The sequence below is a fragment of the Chanodichthys erythropterus genome, chromosome 18 (assembly GCF_024489055.1).
Source record: "Chanodichthys erythropterus isolate Z2021 chromosome 18, ASM2448905v1, whole genome shotgun sequence".
Taxonomy (NCBI): domain Eukaryota; kingdom Metazoa; phylum Chordata; class Actinopteri; order Cypriniformes; family Xenocyprididae; genus Chanodichthys; species Chanodichthys erythropterus.
This window is the reverse complement of record NC_090238.1, coordinates 26,827,405-26,844,671: the sequence shown is the minus strand read 5'-3', so window position 1 is coordinate 26,844,671 and position 17,267 is coordinate 26,827,405. Positions and strand designations below refer to the sequence as shown.

Below are 17,267 nucleotides of genomic sequence, written 5' to 3'. Positions count from 1 at the left end.
GTCTAATGTAAAAAAAAAATCAAAAAAATCACAGTGTACAGGCCAAGGCTGTTCTTCGAATGTTCTCCACGCATGTTTAGTTTGCATGTGAGCATGAGTGTGTGTGTGTGTCTATGTGCATGAGATATAGTCAGGAATCCATTTTGTCATACTTGGCTGTTCCTGCATTTTGTGAGAGGGAATAAGACAGCGGAGGGTCATGTGACCTGTGAGAGGAGACAGATCAAAGTGTGAGAGCATGAGCATCTATGTGTTTGAGATTACATGACATGGAACAGAGAGAGAGAGATTTTGTTTTTAGATGGAGCGCTTTTGGGAAGCTGATCTAGGAAACAGCATTTTGGAAGAAAACGCTGTCTATTTAGGCCAGTTATTACAACATTTATGATTATTACATGGCCCTTTTCATTATCAGAATCTGCTCATTTTCATTATCAGAATCTGCTAACATGGTTGAAATGATAAAAAGCTACATTTACAAGCTACAAGTAGCCAAACACCGTTCATAACCCATTTAATTTTTCATAAACTGATGTATTTCACAATAAAATCCCATCCAATTTTTTTCTCCTGGTGGAATATGCTGTTTTATTCATCGGATATGGATTGGATTGTGAAAACTGGATCGGTTGATGTCAGCTAAAAAGCATTTTACTTAAGACTTTTTGTTTTTTGTTTATTCATGGGTTAAAAAGGGACAAACAAAAACAAGACTTAAGAAAATAATAATGAATTAAAAGAAGACGCAAGTGGGTTTTACATCAATATGATCTATTAATTTCATAAAAAATGAATTTTTACCTACACAATGTTACATTTTACAATTTTTTTTTTATAAAAAAAAAAAAGTGGGAATAACAATAGCATTAAATTGTAAAAAAGACAAAAAATTTAGATATTATAATACATAATGCAAATTTTTCATCCCATTTGTGCACTGACTTTTTCTTTAAAAAACTAATCTCTCCACATTATTTAATATGGGCCATGAAAAAAACATAACATATCCATAAAAAAATAAAAAATAAATAAAATGTTGATGTCTGCAGCATAACACAAGCAGATGAACAAAGAAAATTCATAAACTTCCATTCAAATCCCCGAAATAACTCCTCTGAGAAAGTGCTTCACTGCAGCACAATTGTACCTCCACTCTATCTTCCTGCGTCTCGCTCTCTTTCACTACTGAATAAAAACTCTTTGATGTTCTGCAAATTCCTACATTTTATCACAGCACCCCTCCCCTCCTCAGCTACAGCGTTTAAAAGAGTGTTTTCGTCCTTTTCCTTCTCCCTGACTGCCCTCACTGATGGCAGAGTTTTGGGAGATTCTGATGGAGTGCAACTCTCAAAGGGTGCTAATAATTCATTTCCTGTCTGCATGCGATGTCTGATTCATCACCTGAATTTGACCTAATGGAAGAGTCCTCAAAAAGGGCTCATCAATCTCTTCACACTCATCATGTCTATCTTTCATTTCAGTGTCCCTCTTCAAATTTGAGACAATCAGCTGTGCTTTTCCATAGTATGACGGATGCAAACACGCACGCGCATTTCTCAATATTTTAACAAGACTCTGGGCTAACATGTCTAATCTCATCACCACTGCTTATGTAACCAAGCCGTTCTTCGAAACCACTTCAGATATGCTCTGCCCTCAGAGAGAGAAAGATGAGGAGAGAAGCATAAGCACAAGCATCAACTGCAAGGAAAAGCTATAAAGTCTAGGAGATGTGGTGGCCTTTTAATAAACATATTTAAAATAGATTTCATGCAATCTGGAGCCATTCGTTCCATACAAAAGCCTTCAGGTTTCAGGTCATATCACCAACTGTACAACATTCGTATGCCATATAGAATTTCTAGTGAAGTGAAGTGAAAGTGAGGTGAAGGCCAAGTATGGAAACCCATTTAACAGTTAGTGCACACACGTTAAGAGCAGTGAGTAGTGAACACACACACACACACACACTGCAAACCATAACTTGTAATACTGATCATTATTTATAATGCAACTTGTAATACTGATCATTATTTATAATGCAACTTGTAATACTGATCATTATTTATAATGCAACTTGTAATACTGATCATTATTTAGACAACTCAATAGTCTGTTTTATTTTTATTATACTTTTATTCATCAAGGATGTATTAAATGTATCAAAAGTGACAGAAAAACAATGTTACAAAAGATTTTGGTTTCAAATAAATGCTGTTCTTTTGAACTCTCTGTTCAAAACATCCTGAAAAAAAGCATCACTGTTTCCACAAAACTATTAAGCAGCACAACAGTTCTCTACATAGATAATAAGAAATGTTTCTTGAGCACCAAATCAGCATATTAGCAAAATTCAGCTTTGTCACCATAGGAATAAACTATTAATAAAATATTACTATTTTTTTCCTGTGTTTGAACAAATAATTGCAAGCTTGGTGAGCATGAGACTTCTTTAAAAATCATAATAAAATAATGTGTTTTAAAGTGTTGGATGAATTAGACAGACATGCAGTAATATATATATATATATACATACAGGGAGTGCAGAATTATTAGGCAAGTTGATTTTCTGATCATATTTTTTTTCCAAGCACATTTTACCAATTCCAATCCACATCAATCTTAATAACTACTATTAATATTGTTTTTAATCATTTATAAGTGATATATAATTGTTCATGAAGGCTGGAAATGAAAAATGCCCTATATTCAGGTGTGCAGAACTATTAGGCAGGGTTTCTTTTACAGATAAAATGAGCCAAAAAAGAGATTTAACTCAGACATAAAAGTAAAAAATTATTAAATACTCATGAGAAGGATGCAATACTAATGTAATACTAGAAATTGCAAAGTTAAAGCATGACCATTGGACAGTGAAATGCTCATTGGGTCAGCGGGGTCATACAAAAACAGCTGGAGAAGAAAAGACACGTTAACTGCAAAATAATTAAGAATTAAGGTGAAGAATTAAGTGTGAAACCATCAGGAACCCTTTAGTCTCCAGCGCCACCATTTCCCAGTACTGAAACCTACCTGGAGTCTTCAGAAGTGTGAGGTGTCAGGATCTCAGAGACTTAGGTTAGGTGAAGAATCCTAAAAAATGACCCGCTCTTAATAAGAATCACAAGCTGAAGTGTTATAAAATACATGAAGACTGGGTTTTTATAGGCCTTATAGACAGACAGCTTGAGAGTGACTCCTGAAGGACCAGCACCACATCCTCTTGTACCACTGTTTGAAGAATTTATCTTCCAGAATCTGGCAATATTAATAGTAGTTATTAAGATTGATGTGGATTGGAATTGGTAAAATGTGCTTGGAAAAAAAATATGATCAGAAAATCAACTTGCCTAATAATTCTGCACTCCCTGTATATATATATATTTTTTTTTTTTTTTTTTTTTTTATTTTATCGTATTAGTATCAGTATCACTGATACTGGTACTAATGTCTCTATGAAACTGAAATTTTGAAACATTAAATAATTGACATTCAACATTGCAGTATAAATCACATAAACACATTACAATAAATATCATATTTACCTATACGACATTCGACATTCACAGACAGCGCGTTCGTCTTGTGGTGCTTGAATGGTTTAAAATCATTTGCGTGAATAAGACAAATTACGACGGAAAGAATGGATGCTGTGTTAATTATGCAAAAAAACTTTAACGCGTTAAACTGAAAAAAATTAATCGCCTGCGTTAATGCACTAATTTTGACAGCACTAATATTATATATGTATATATATATATATATATATATATATATATATATATATATATATATATATATATATATATATATGCACACAATTTAGTTTAGGGTGCATCTGCAGCGTTTTGGTCCAGTTTAACCCCTGCTGACATGCAGGTTGTGGGGTGCAACCCCCTCATCTTCACCACATCTGTGTGTGTGTGTTCATTTCAGCTTGTGGGGTCACTGGGGCAATCAACAGCACGTCCGTTTCGGTCCCCTGATCTGATTGCGTCCCTTTAACCACAGCTGCCTCCCGCACGCCTGACCTTTCACCCCTGATGCGCACAAGGCCAAGGCCAAGAGGGGTCATCCAACCTCCCTGCCACCGCCTCATTCCCCTCACACCCAAATTACATCTGAGCCCTAGAAGCAAGACCGATGACATGAGGAGCAAAGGGTACCACGGTAATGCTTTACCCAAGCTCCTGCATCTCACAAAACAAAGCATCATCACACTAGTTCGACAGGCCTAACAGTCCACACATTCAGATGAGCAGCATTCATGAGCATCTACAAACACATCTTTCTGACAGGTGTGGGCGGTCAGTGTTTGACAGTGGACAGTTTGAGAGAGGCAAAGAATAGAAAAGAGAGCTTGGAAATAGAGCAGAAGGGCTTCTGGAGATGTGATAGGGAAGAAAATCATTTTTGTTATATTTTCTGAATTAAATTTAATTATGCATTCATGTACACTACTATTTGGGGTTGGTCAATTTTTTTTTTTTTGAAAGAAGTCTCAACAAGGCTGCATTTATTTGATCAAAATACAGCAATATTGTGAAATATTATTACAATTTAATTAGCTGTTTTCTATTTTAGTATATTTTAAAAAGAAATTTATTTCTCTGGTACAAAGCTGAATTTTCATCATCAATACTCCAGTCTTCAGTGTCACATGATCCTTCAGATTTCTTATTCTTATCAATGTTGAAAGCAGTTGTGCTGTTTAAAATTGTGGGAACTATGACATTTTTTTTCAGGATTCTTTGATAAATAGAAAGTTTAAAAGAGCAGCATTGCATTTATCTGAAATAGAAATCTTTTGTAACATTACAAATGTCTTTTCTGTCACTTTTGAACAATTTAATTCATCCTTGCTTGAATGTACATACAAAGAAATAAAAATCTTAGTGGCCACCAAAGTTTTTAACAATAATCTATCTTTATTTCTCATGTCTGCTCCCTCAAACACATCATTTAGAAAAATGACATAAACCATGAATGAGCACAGTACAAAACTGTCCCCTGGTTCATCTGTATGAGCAGTTGGGGCAGTGCCCCACCAAAATATTCATCCAAACATAGGAGGTCTATATAAGCTGAAGTCTATATAAGCTGAAACGATAATAAATTGTAAAGGTGTTCAGCATTCTGCAACAAATATTTTTCGGATTTTCTAGACTATTTTAAGTGAGCAGGATATTTTAAAATTCAACGTATGGCTTCGGCAGGCATGCGTGTATCATGATACTAAAAGCTGATTTATACTTCTGCGTCAAACTATACCGTAGCTACATCGTAGGCTGTGTGTAGGACGCGTAGCCTACGGCGTAGCATGACGTGCGCCTTTCCAAAAATGTAACAATGCTTCAAATCCATGCAGACCACAAGCGCTATGATTGGTCTTCTAGAACCTCTCCCTGTATTTGTAATTACACGTCGACGCGGACAATGACGCAGAAGTATATATGAAAACTGATGCGTAGCCTTACAGCAAAGAGGCTACTGCACAGTTCCGACGTTTTCCAATGTAAATCTGTGGTGAAAAATGGAACTGCAGCGCGCTCATTTTCACGTTAGCTTGTGTGAATCTCGCTCCAGACCAAGACGATATCAATCCGCTTCAGCTATGTGTATATTAGTCTGCATCAGGTCAGTAACTAGTTGGCATGTCTGTTCATATGTGGACTAGCGTATCAAATTAATGAAAGTATAAATCCTTTAGTTTAAACATTCTCATGTGAATAGCTTTTATATAGTTCTGTTGTGTTTGTTTTATGTTTGTTATGAGAATAGACATTCAATTCAATTCACATTTATTTGTATAGTGCTTTTCACAACACATCGTTTCAAAGCAGCTTTGCAGAGAATGCACGTCAACATTACAACTTAGAGAATGCAGTTAGCAATCAATGTAATAATTTAGGCAGTTTAATTTACAATCACTGTTAGCAGTTTAATTGAAGGTAGAAGCAATGAGCTCCTGGAAAACATGCTCATGTGAATAGCATGATTTTCTTTTCCACACTGTATTTCCTCCACAACTTGTAATATTCTAAAACATCATTCGGAGGCAATAAATACTACATTAAGGCAATTCTAAGATTGCATTCTATGTGTGTGTAGTGTGAACTTAAAGCCTGTCAATCATCATTAGAGCGCCACCCTCAGGCTGAATAATGCAACGTCTGCCAAAAGTGTTCTGCGTGTGTTCAGCAAAAAGCTTGCAAAAACTGCTTATCATAAACTAGTGCTAAGACCCAAAATCTGCCCTACCTAAATTTACAGTCAGGAGCTGCAACTGCCCCTTAAGATAGCAAAATCTCATAAAATCTCCCTTTGGGGACATATGTCCTCATATTAGCTAAATAAAAATACTTAAACAGTAAAAAATAATGATATCTTAATGAAGAGTTTGAGAGGCTAGTGTTAGGAGTTATAAAATAGCATTAACTCATTATAAAAGCAACAGAATGCAATGTAAAGTTTGTGTGTGTTTCAAGATACTGCACCTCCTGGTACATATGCTTGCTCCTCATGGCCAGCTCTTGCTGTTCTGGGCTGTAGGTGTAGATGGCAGAACGGTACTGTGTGCCATGGTCATTCCCCTGTGCCATTCCTAAAAAATAAATACACATATACATGCTTTAGACCCCTTTAAAAACTCACACCTCAAGAATTTGCAGTCATGTCAGACACACTGGATATGTCAGTCATTCCAATTATGTTATTAACATTAGCAAGCAACATTCAATTCTGATCTGATGTTACTTAAAGAATAAGATTAATATATATATAAATATGTCTTGGAATCATTTGCTGCTTGTCAATATATGGAAACTTATTTGTGTTTCAGTATATTGCTGTTATTTAACCTCCTCAGTGAATTTTCTCTCTCATCTATCTTTCCGCAGAACTGGATGTCGGCCATCTTCCTGTACACTCTCTACTGTGTGGTGCCTTCTGTAGCTCTCTCTCTCTCTCTTCAAAGGCCAAAACACTGTGTTCTGATTGGCTGATTCTACAAAGCCAAAGCGACAGTCGCTGACCTTCCTTGTGACCCTGAGGCCTGTGTGTCATCACAGCCACCAAACACATCATACAGCCAAATTATAGAAAATGTTTCTAGAAAGAAGTATTGAGACACTTAATTAACACTCACAAATGTCTGAATGCCACAGACCACACCATCAAATCAAACATTTATCATCTGAAACAAATGATTTTTTTTTAGACATTTCTGCATTGACTTTTAAACATTTAGTGGATCTACAAAGTCAGTCTCCCACAAGTTAATACTGGTGTACACTGTATATCAAAACTATTTTTAAAAATCTATTTTTTCTCATAAAAAGGAGTTAAAAAGAAAAAGGAAACCGGAGCACTCAATGTACTCCACCCGAGACAGTGGAGCACTTCTTTTTACAGCCTCCATCACAGTGCTTAGTTATTATTGATGATCCTCCCTGTTCAAGCTGAATAATATACAGAATCTCTCCTCTCAAGACACACACACCGCACATGAACCGTGAGTGGAGAACACCGCAGATGTGTTGTCAGCGCACAAACCGGGTGAGAGCGGAGAGCTGGGCAGAAGCTGACTCCATAAATGTCACACGCAGTCCCTCTCTCCCCATAACATGGCTCTCCGGCAGGAAAACTATTTCTGTTAATGCAGAGGTCAAGAAACTTCACCCTTTGCTTTAGAAAGAGGGAAGAAAAGAAAAATGTGTACTTGTGAGTGAATAAGCTGTACACACACGTGAAATCATGCACACACACACACACACACACACACACACACACACACACACACACACACACACACACACACACACACACACACACACACACACACACACACACACAGTGGCATCCTGATAGATACCACTAAGGCTGCTTTGACCAATCCAGAAATGTCAAATATCAGCACTTATGTGGCTCTCCTGGTGAAATGACAAGGAATGAGGGGGGAAAAAAGATTTGGAAGGGTGGATGAAAAGGAAAAGATGAAAAGTATATATTTATTAGTGCACACTTTTGCTGAAAAGGGCTTAAAAACATTAGTTCACAAGCAACAAGAAACACAGATTTTATTTAAAGTGACAGCGAAAGTGAAAAAAAAAAATTGTGTCATTGCCAAACCTGCATGACTTTCTTTTTTCTGTTTGAAAAATGTGTTTTTTTGTCCCTATGTTAATATAAAAACATATTCTTTTGTGTTCCAAAGAAGAAAGTCGTACAGGTTTGGAACAACATGAGGGTGAGAAAATGATGACAGAAGCAGGTTCACCTAAAAAATTTTTTTATAATTCTCATCAAATCGTATCATCAACGCCTACCATAAAATTAAATTTTAAAAGCAATCATCACATAGATCTTTTCCATAGAATGACAGTTAATTTGAGTTCACAGCCATTATCTTAAAGTATTTAAAATATAATCCTTAAATGGATTATCAGCCTCTATTTTTTTTTTTTTTTTTTTGAAGATTTTTATTTCACTTTTGGTTGAAAATATTTAATTATATTACTTTAAAAAAAGTATAATTTAAAGGTGCCATCGAACATTTTTTTACAAGATGTAATATAAGTCTAAGGTGTCCCCTGAATGTGTCTGAAGTTTCAGCTCAAAATACCCCATAGATTTTTTTTAAATTCATTTTTTAACTGCCTATTTTGGGGCATAATTAGAAATGCGCCGATTCACGTTGCGGCCCCTTTAAATGCTCACGCTCCCCTCCCACGGAGCTCGCGCTTGTCTTAAACAGTGCATAAACCAAGTTTACACTGCTAATATAACCCCCAAAATGGATCTTTACAAAGTGTTCGTCATGCATACTGCATGCATGCGTCCGATTATGTGAGTATTGTATTTATTTGGATGTTTACATTTGATTCTGAATGAATTTGAGGCTGTGCTCCGTGGCTAACGGCTAATGCTACACTGCTGGACAGATTTATAAAGAATGAAGTTGTGTTTATGAATTATACAGACTGCAAGTGTTTAATAATGAAAATAACGATGGCTCTTGTCTCCGTGAATACAGTAAGAAACGATGGTAACTTTTACCACATTTAACAGTACATTAGCAACATGCTAACGAAACATTTAGAAAGACAGTTCACAAATATCACTAAAATATCATGTTATCATGGATCATGTTAGTTATTATCGCTCCATCTGCCATTTTTCGCTGTTGTTCTTGCTTGCTTACCTAGTCTGATGATTCACATCCAGACATTCTGCCCTTGTGTAATGCGTTGAACATGAGCTGGCATATGCAAATATTGGGGGCGTACACCCCGACTGTTACGTAACAGTCGGTGTTATGTTGAGATTCACCTGTTTTCCGGAGGTTTTTTAAACAAATGAGATTTATATAAGAAGGAGGAAACAATGGAGTTTGAGACTCACTGTATGTCATTTCCATGTACTGAACTCTTGTTATTTAACTATACCAATACAAATTCAATTTTTAATTCTAGGGCACCTTTAATAATACAGTTAAATATATTCTTTACTAAGTCTCAAAACAAATATCTACTTTTCATACTGTGCTTTATAATGCTGTAATCTCTAAAAAACATATGGATCACGTTTATGGTGAATCTTGTTGTGACAGCATAGAGGTTTGAAACAACAAGGTGGGTAAATAATGACAGATTTTTATTTTATTAATTATTTATTTTGAACTATCTTTTAAAATTAAAACGGTGAACATTAGCAGTGTGGCTGCATTGTGAAGCCCGTGGACGGACTCCAGAGATCTCTCCACATCTTTCAAAAGCAAAATTTTCACTGTCACACAAAATGTCAATCATGTGTCATACTGATAGCTCCGAATCTCAGTCTGATGGGTTTATTGCTTTACGGACTCTGTGGCTCGCGTTTCCTCAACCGAAGTGCTTTTCAGTGTCTATGGATAAAACAACTTATTCTAACCACTGAGGAAGCTCAAACGTATACCAGCACGAAGACACACAAACTCACACGTGTAAGGTATTTGTATTTTTTAAGGAGAGTTTGGCTATTGTGTGTTTGTTTACTAAGCTGATGGAGTATGTCTACCTTTTTGTGTGTGTGAAGGTGCATGTGTGATGCTTTAGCGGGGTTTTGGCGAGTATGTGTATGTTTGTGCATTTGAGTGTGTATGATGCAGGCTTATATGTGAGTGTATGTGTGAGGGGTTGTTCAGAGCACTGTTGTGTGTGCCCTGTGGGTACGGTGAAGCAGTGTGCGTGCGAGAGCAGCCAACTAAGAGGAATGGTGCAGAGCTGGGTCTATTTTTACTCCTCTTATGTAACACACATACACACACAACCTTGTTCTCGCACACACACACAAATTCTCTTTACGAATAAAAATACATGTTTAAAATGTGTAGTAAATGTAATATGGTCTGTATACATGTGCGTTTGTTATTTTTTAGTATGTAGCTGCTAGTATTTGACTGATGAAAAAAAAGAGATCAATTATACACCACAAATAATGCTCTCTCGCTTTCATTTGTCTTACAGAAAAGAATAATCTAGAAATGAAACACTAGATCCATAATTGTAAAATACTCTGTGGCAAATGTACACTGTTTCTGTTTGTATTCAAGGCCTAATGGTGAAAAATTAAAACCAAACCAAACTGAAGTGTAGAAGCCATGGCACAGTGGGTAGTGCACATGCTCATGACAGTGAGAGCGATTGTGCTCGCAGGGATGCAGGTTTGAATTCAGGCTGTCATATTCTGATCTCAGTCCTGTTCTCTTTCCCTTTCCCTGTTTTGCTTTCACCATTGTGCCATACTTTTAAAGGCAAATAAATAGGCTGTAACATAAAATAAAATAGCAATGCTATGGTTTTAAAGGTGCGCTTATTAATTTGTTTATGTTATGTTGAGCTGGGCGTGTGGAACTATTAAATACTTGCAAAATTGATAATTTATTAGAAATTCATTATTTCATGAGTGGCCAAAAGCAGGTGGGTAACAGAGATAAAGTGAGTAATTTTTGTCTCAATATGTCAGCCCCCATGAGGTGACCCAGATTTCAGAAAAATGTATTTAATGTATTTGAAAAAAAACTCTTAGGTTCACCAAGGCTGCCTTTTTTCTTTTTTTTTTGATAAATATATATATTAAATAATTAATTACTGTGATGACAAAGCTGAATTTTATATATATATATATATATATATATATATATATATATATATATATATATATATATATATATATATATATATATATATATATATTTGTGTGTGTGTGTGTGTGTGTGTGTGTGTGTGTGTGTGTGTGTGTGTGTGTGTGTGTGTGTGTGTATATATATGTATATTATATACTACATTTATAATATTAATAATTATTATTTTTATTAAATATAAAAATTATTATTATTACTTAAATATACGTTTTTAACATTTTTATACACACACACGGATATAATTCTTTTAAAACATATTTATATTTATTTAAAAAAAACTAATATCCAAGTTTATAGTTACTGAGTAATATATATATATATATATATATATATATATATATATATATATATATATATATATATATATATATATATATATATATATATACACACACACACACACACACACACACACACACACACACACACACACACACACACACACACACACACACACACACACACACACACACACACACACACACACACACACACACACACACACACATATTAAATAATTAATTACTGTGATAACAATGCTGATTTTTCAGCATCATTGCTCCAGTCTTCAGTGTCACATGATCCTTCAAAAATCACAATATGCAGATTTGGTGCTCAAGAAACATTTCTTATTATCAGTGCATAACCGTTGTGCTGGAAACATGATACTTTTTTTAAAAATTTCTTTTAATTTTTTTAAATATTTTTTCAGTACTCGATGAATGGAAAGTTTAAAGAAACAGCATTTATTTGTAACAAATAGATTTTTATGCGCAATATTGCACGCAACACCAACAAAGCAACAACAACAGAAAACAAATCTGTCTAATATGCCTGAAAAATAAGCTCAGTTTCTTTATTTCAAGAAAACAATGTTTTCTTCCAGCAAATTCTAACCTTTTTTATCCAACAGAAGCATCTCTTCAACCGTTTCTCATCTACTCTCCATAAATGACCTCTGTCAGCCCCTCCCCCTATAGCTGATTGACAAACTGTAATGAGCCCCCCTCATCAGGGAGGGGCAGGGGTCGAGGTCGCCCCCCGAGAGGCACGTGCCCGTTGCAGACTGAACCCCAAAAAGAAGGAGGGGGGATCCTAATTTAGAAACAGTCTTTTCTTTTTCTCCCATTTGGTGGCTTGTGCACAAAATGGTATTTGTGAACCCAATAACCTTTGCTTTCAACAACAAATCAAGAGTGTTGCTCAGGGATTATGGAGATCCAAACAGTTTCAGCACATAATTAGCTTGTGCATTGATGTTTCGCTCTTCAAGGTTCAATATACACAGCAAACGTGTCAGTCACAGGTTACACACTGAAGGCAGGTGGAAAACAGGATTTAACGTTTACAGGCCTGGAAGACTGTAGATCAGCCTTTACATTTGAGAGCCATCTTGTCTCTCCCTCGTGAAGCGGGCATTAATGCATCTCTCTGACGCAGCAGCTACATAAATACTGCAAATCAAGAAAAAAACATGACACGATAAAAGATGAAAGTGGTAAGACAGAAAAACGAGGACAAAGGAGGAGAGAAACACGCCCTCTTGCCTTTCACTGTTAGCGAAACGAGGGAGCGCGGGATGGCGGAACGAAGAAAGTGACTAAGAGATAAAAGCGGAGGGTAAGAATGAGGAGTCACTGCGGAAATGCTGATGGGATGATGGTGAGGGGGAACGAAAGATGGAGAAGAGAAGGAGCTGGGGATGGGGGAGGAGAGAAGAGGAGAAGAGAGAAGATAAGATTTTGTTATCCTGTAGACAGACTGAGAGCCCTAGGGTCCGCTGGGAATGGGGAAGGAGGGAGGGGGGGGGTCTTTCTTAAACAAGGAAGTAAACTGCTGAGGCGATCATGCGTGCGTGTGCGTGTTTCTCTTGCGTGTGTGTGTGTGTCCGCACTGCACTTCTCCATTCTACGGTTTGCCACAGGCGATAGAGTTGTTACACTGGCTTCAGTCATTTCCTGTTCGTCAAATCCATCCAGGAACCCAATTTTCCTGACTCGCCTCTCCCCACCCTCGGCTTCCTGTACTATCTTTGTCAGCACAGCCAGAGATGTAGCATGACGGCATGAAATACAGTCTATATTTTTAGAAAATGAGCGTAGGGTATAGAGAAGCTAACGCATGTTTACAATACCATGACCTAAAGACTTTGCCAGAGCAAGTGTTGCTGGGTATGAGATGGGGGTACGAAGAAGAGCGTGCTGGGAGCATTTGATTGGCTGTGGATGTTGCTATCCCAGCCGTGATTGGACGATTCCAAATCATGCTGCTGAAAGCAGAACCCTTTGAACTGTGAGACAGCAGCTGAATACACAGGTCTCCTGTGCATGACGGAAACAACCGTGTACGTATGCAGCCTATGAAACCTCACACACTTGCGGTTTGACAGTGTACATACATGTCTACCCCTGATTCAAAGTAATGACGGACACACACGTGTGCACAGATTCATAGTTGATTCTGTGTGAGCGTTCGGGTACAGACAAATGGAGAGTGCGTTAAGCATGCATGGATGAACAGCCTACAGAGACGTTTCCGATTCTCGGCAGCCAATCACAGTGCAGCGGTCTGCGCCAAAAAACACAATCTGACGCTTCTGTCACGCACATGGGCCATGTTCTTCATCCCGCTTCCCTACCCAAACTCCTGCAGGGTCATGAAACATGGCCTAAAAATGCCAACGGGGACACAAGTTTTGCTTTACTAAAGCGTGAAATACTGCTTAAAATTTACCAAGTGCACATTTAAATGCCAATACAGGTGAGCAAGTTTCATACAAGCATGATTGTGAATGTGTGTTTATTACCGACGGGTCACGATGATCAACTAGTCTATCTAGATGCTCAACTAGGGGGACAGGGATCACTTGGGATGTATGAGGGATTTAAAAAGGACATTGAAAATACATGAAAATTAATAAAATCCTAAAAAGTCATGATGCATTTTTATAATGAATATACATTTTTGTAGTTATGTCAAGCTCTGAAGTTTTTATTGGGTAGAAATTGCTATTCATGAGTAGAAAAAATGTAATAAACCCTGTAATCATAAATGACTATACAAGTATAAATCCTTTTGGAACATTATTTGGAATGTAATTATTTTAACTGTTTTTATTTTTATTTTTATTTTTTGGGGGGGTGGGGGGGTGGGGGTGTTAATTATTTAATTAATTTATTGAATTATTTTAATAAACTGCCACTCCTAGCTTCTATAAATAAAGTTGGAAAATGAGTAGCTTTGTCATTACAGCACAAGTAGCAGGAAAACATCTCGTATAGGGCCTTCAAATATTGTCTTTGACAATGGAGGGATTGGAGAGAAAAGGGTTAAGAATCGCTGATTTAAATGTTCTGCTTACATTTTAGTTGTAATATTTTTTAGCAGCAGGGCCTTAAAAGTGATACATTTAGAGACTCCACTTCTCGAGAGAGTTTTAGCATGAGAAGCTGCATGCCGTTAGCATGCTAAAACCCTCTCAGAGATGGTGCATTTGATCCACCGTTTCACTCACCAAAGCAACACTTCAACAACACAGGCAATTACAGTCATACTTCAAATTGTTTTGAGCAATGTTTCTGTTAATATACATAATTCATAGGCTTTTTGGGAGGACTATGATAGTTTTGTGCATTTAAAGGTTATAGTTATTTAGACTGTTTCCTGGTTGAGCATCTGTAGTTTATCACAATAAAAGGCTGCAAGTTCTTGTTTTCGGTCTACAGACTCTACACTATTTTTTAAAAGCTTGTCTGTATACAATACCTTTTTAAGACAAAGTGTTGAGTCAAAAACAGTTCAGCTTTAAAAAAGAAAATGCACCTTGAGACCTCTTCTCTGTGTTGTATTCTGTTGCACTCTGTCTACCTGTTTTCTTATGCAAGAATGGATCTTATGTAAACACTGCATAAGAAACACATCAGATCAAGTTGGGTAGATATTTTCCTAAGCTAGTCAAATTATACAAGACATCCTTAAAGGGACAGTTCATGCTAAAATGAAAAGTCTTTCATCATTTAGTCACTCTTATGACGTATGACGTTCTTTGCTTTGTGGAACACACAAAAAAAGATATTTTGAAAAGTTTTTATTGTCCACACAATGAAAAGTCAATCGGGTCGAATGTTGGTTGGGGCTCCAGTGTTCTTCAAAATATCTTATTTTGTGTTCTGCACAAGAGAGTCATACAGGTTTGGAATCACGTGAGGGTGAGTATGATTTGTAAGTGAATTTTTGGTGGACTTTAAGACCAGCTAGTCATTTAGTTGTTTGGACAACCCACAGACTACTCAATTTTGAAATTATGTATCTGAACATCCTACATATTCTCATAGGTAAAGGAAAACAGAGCAAGGTAGATGTTTAATCACATTTGAAGGCCATTTCTGACAACTGACCCTGGCTTCAAGGAGTCATTTTCTGTGCTCTACTTTCTGGGGCATTCTGGCTGACAGGGTGATGGTGTTCTAGGTGACTTTTTAAAGTTCAGACACCTTCAGAACATGATGTACATTAGAGAGCTGGCGCAGAACCAAACACAGGGTAATCATGTCAGCTCAAACTGATGATTTGACATGAAAGATTCAGAGATGAAAACCACTTCATGGTCCTTAAAACCACACTCCGACTCTGGTTTTTGAGGGTGTGCCTTCAACTGGCAGATATATAGACATGAATTACTGGTCTCCAAATGGAATTTGTGCACCTTCCAGGAAGAAAAAATAAAAACAAGAAAGTTATTACAGGGTCTGACTGAAGGAAGCACAGACGTCATATAAACTATTCAAGCAAAGACTGCAGTCCCACAGTCCAGCTGATGAAGGAGAGCCGAGGAGTTGTGTGTGTGCGCTTCAGGTCCTCAGGGTCAGGCTTTATGAATGTTTCAGAGGAGTGTCTCTTCCTCTCTTCTCTCTCTGTTTCAGGGTGACTGAACACAGAGAGCCAAACAACAGCTTCATGCTGCAGCCACACTGTTACATCAGACAGACAGACAGAGAGATGTGTGTGAACTTAAATCTGTTTATGTGTCTGTTTGGGATCAGATACACACTAAGTCTCTCTGCATAACTAATTAACTGAATGAAGTGAATTCATTTTTATGTAATTATATTCTGGGGTTTTGGAGTCTCATCTTAAGCGCTGGATCACTGGCAGACAGCAAGGCTGATTTACTCTCAAATGAGGACCTGAAGGACAACACAGAGTGCAAATATCAGCTGTGTGTTCAGGATTGGGTCTGCTTCCAGTGGATTGGAGGAATAGGTAACGCTTGCACTAATGCACACATGCACGATGCCTCTTTTCCTCTCATGGCTGAATTGGTCTCAGACACATTAACATAGCCAGTCTGAGGCTGTTCCAATTCCCGCAAGATCATCCTGACCATCCAGCACACACATATGCACAGGGCAGTGTGAACAGACAGATGCAGCCATGTTTTAACCTCATGAGGCCGTTTGCTTTTGGACCACTGCATCTCGCACCCAGGGGTCTTTCTATGGACATCTGTGTGAGTAAATGTGTGTAGATGTGAGGGAATAAGTGTGTTTGTTTACCTTGAGTGGGGTCATGGCTCTCCCAGAAGAATTTGAGAAGTTTCTCTAAGCTGATATCTTTAGGAGAGAAGACCACTCGCACTACTTCTGTGTGCCCCGTTAAACCTGGAGAAAATGGCAGAAAAAAGAAATCAGATCACGCACAAATAGAGCTGTGCAAATGATGAGTGAATTTGCTGTCTTTATTAAATAGAGGGTATGCATGTGACGTCACTGTCGGCTGTTGTGACCTTGGTTATGGCCACTGAGTGGCAACATTGGTTTTCAGTGTGAATACCGCAAAAGACACATAAAACACATCCAAAACGGGAAAGAGCTTTGCGATTGACTGTACAAACAGATTTGACAAGAAATCTGAGGGGTATTTTTACAGACTGCCGCAAGCTACAGAAAAACGAAGAAAATGGATCACTACAATTCACAGAACTGGACTCCAGGCAGAGAAACATGGATTTGCTGCTATCATTTTGTGTCAAAATGTTGGATTTTGGGGTAAAATCATACCCCATATATTGTACTGTTATATATTG

The 17,267-nt window shown here is 37.3% G+C and overlaps 1 protein-coding gene across 3 annotated transcripts in view; it reads right to left on the bottom strand.

Annotated features, from left to right (window-relative positions):
* Positions 1–17,267, bottom strand: part of msrab (methionine sulfoxide reductase Ab) — a 63,441-nt gene that overhangs the window by 31,971 nt on the left and 14,203 nt on the right. For all 3 annotated transcript variants that reach the window (XR_010892518.1, XR_010892517.1, XM_067367305.1), the window contains exons 4-5: positions 16,738–16,842; positions 6,498–6,604 (exon numbers count right to left, since the gene is read on the bottom strand). Coding sequence is in view for 1 of the 3 variants with exons in the window: in XM_067367305.1 (XP_067223406.1) it covers positions 6,498–6,604; positions 16,738–16,842 (212 nt within the window). In the remaining 2 variants the exon portion in view is untranslated. The remainder of the gene's footprint in view (positions 1–6,497; positions 6,605–16,737; positions 16,843–17,267) is intronic.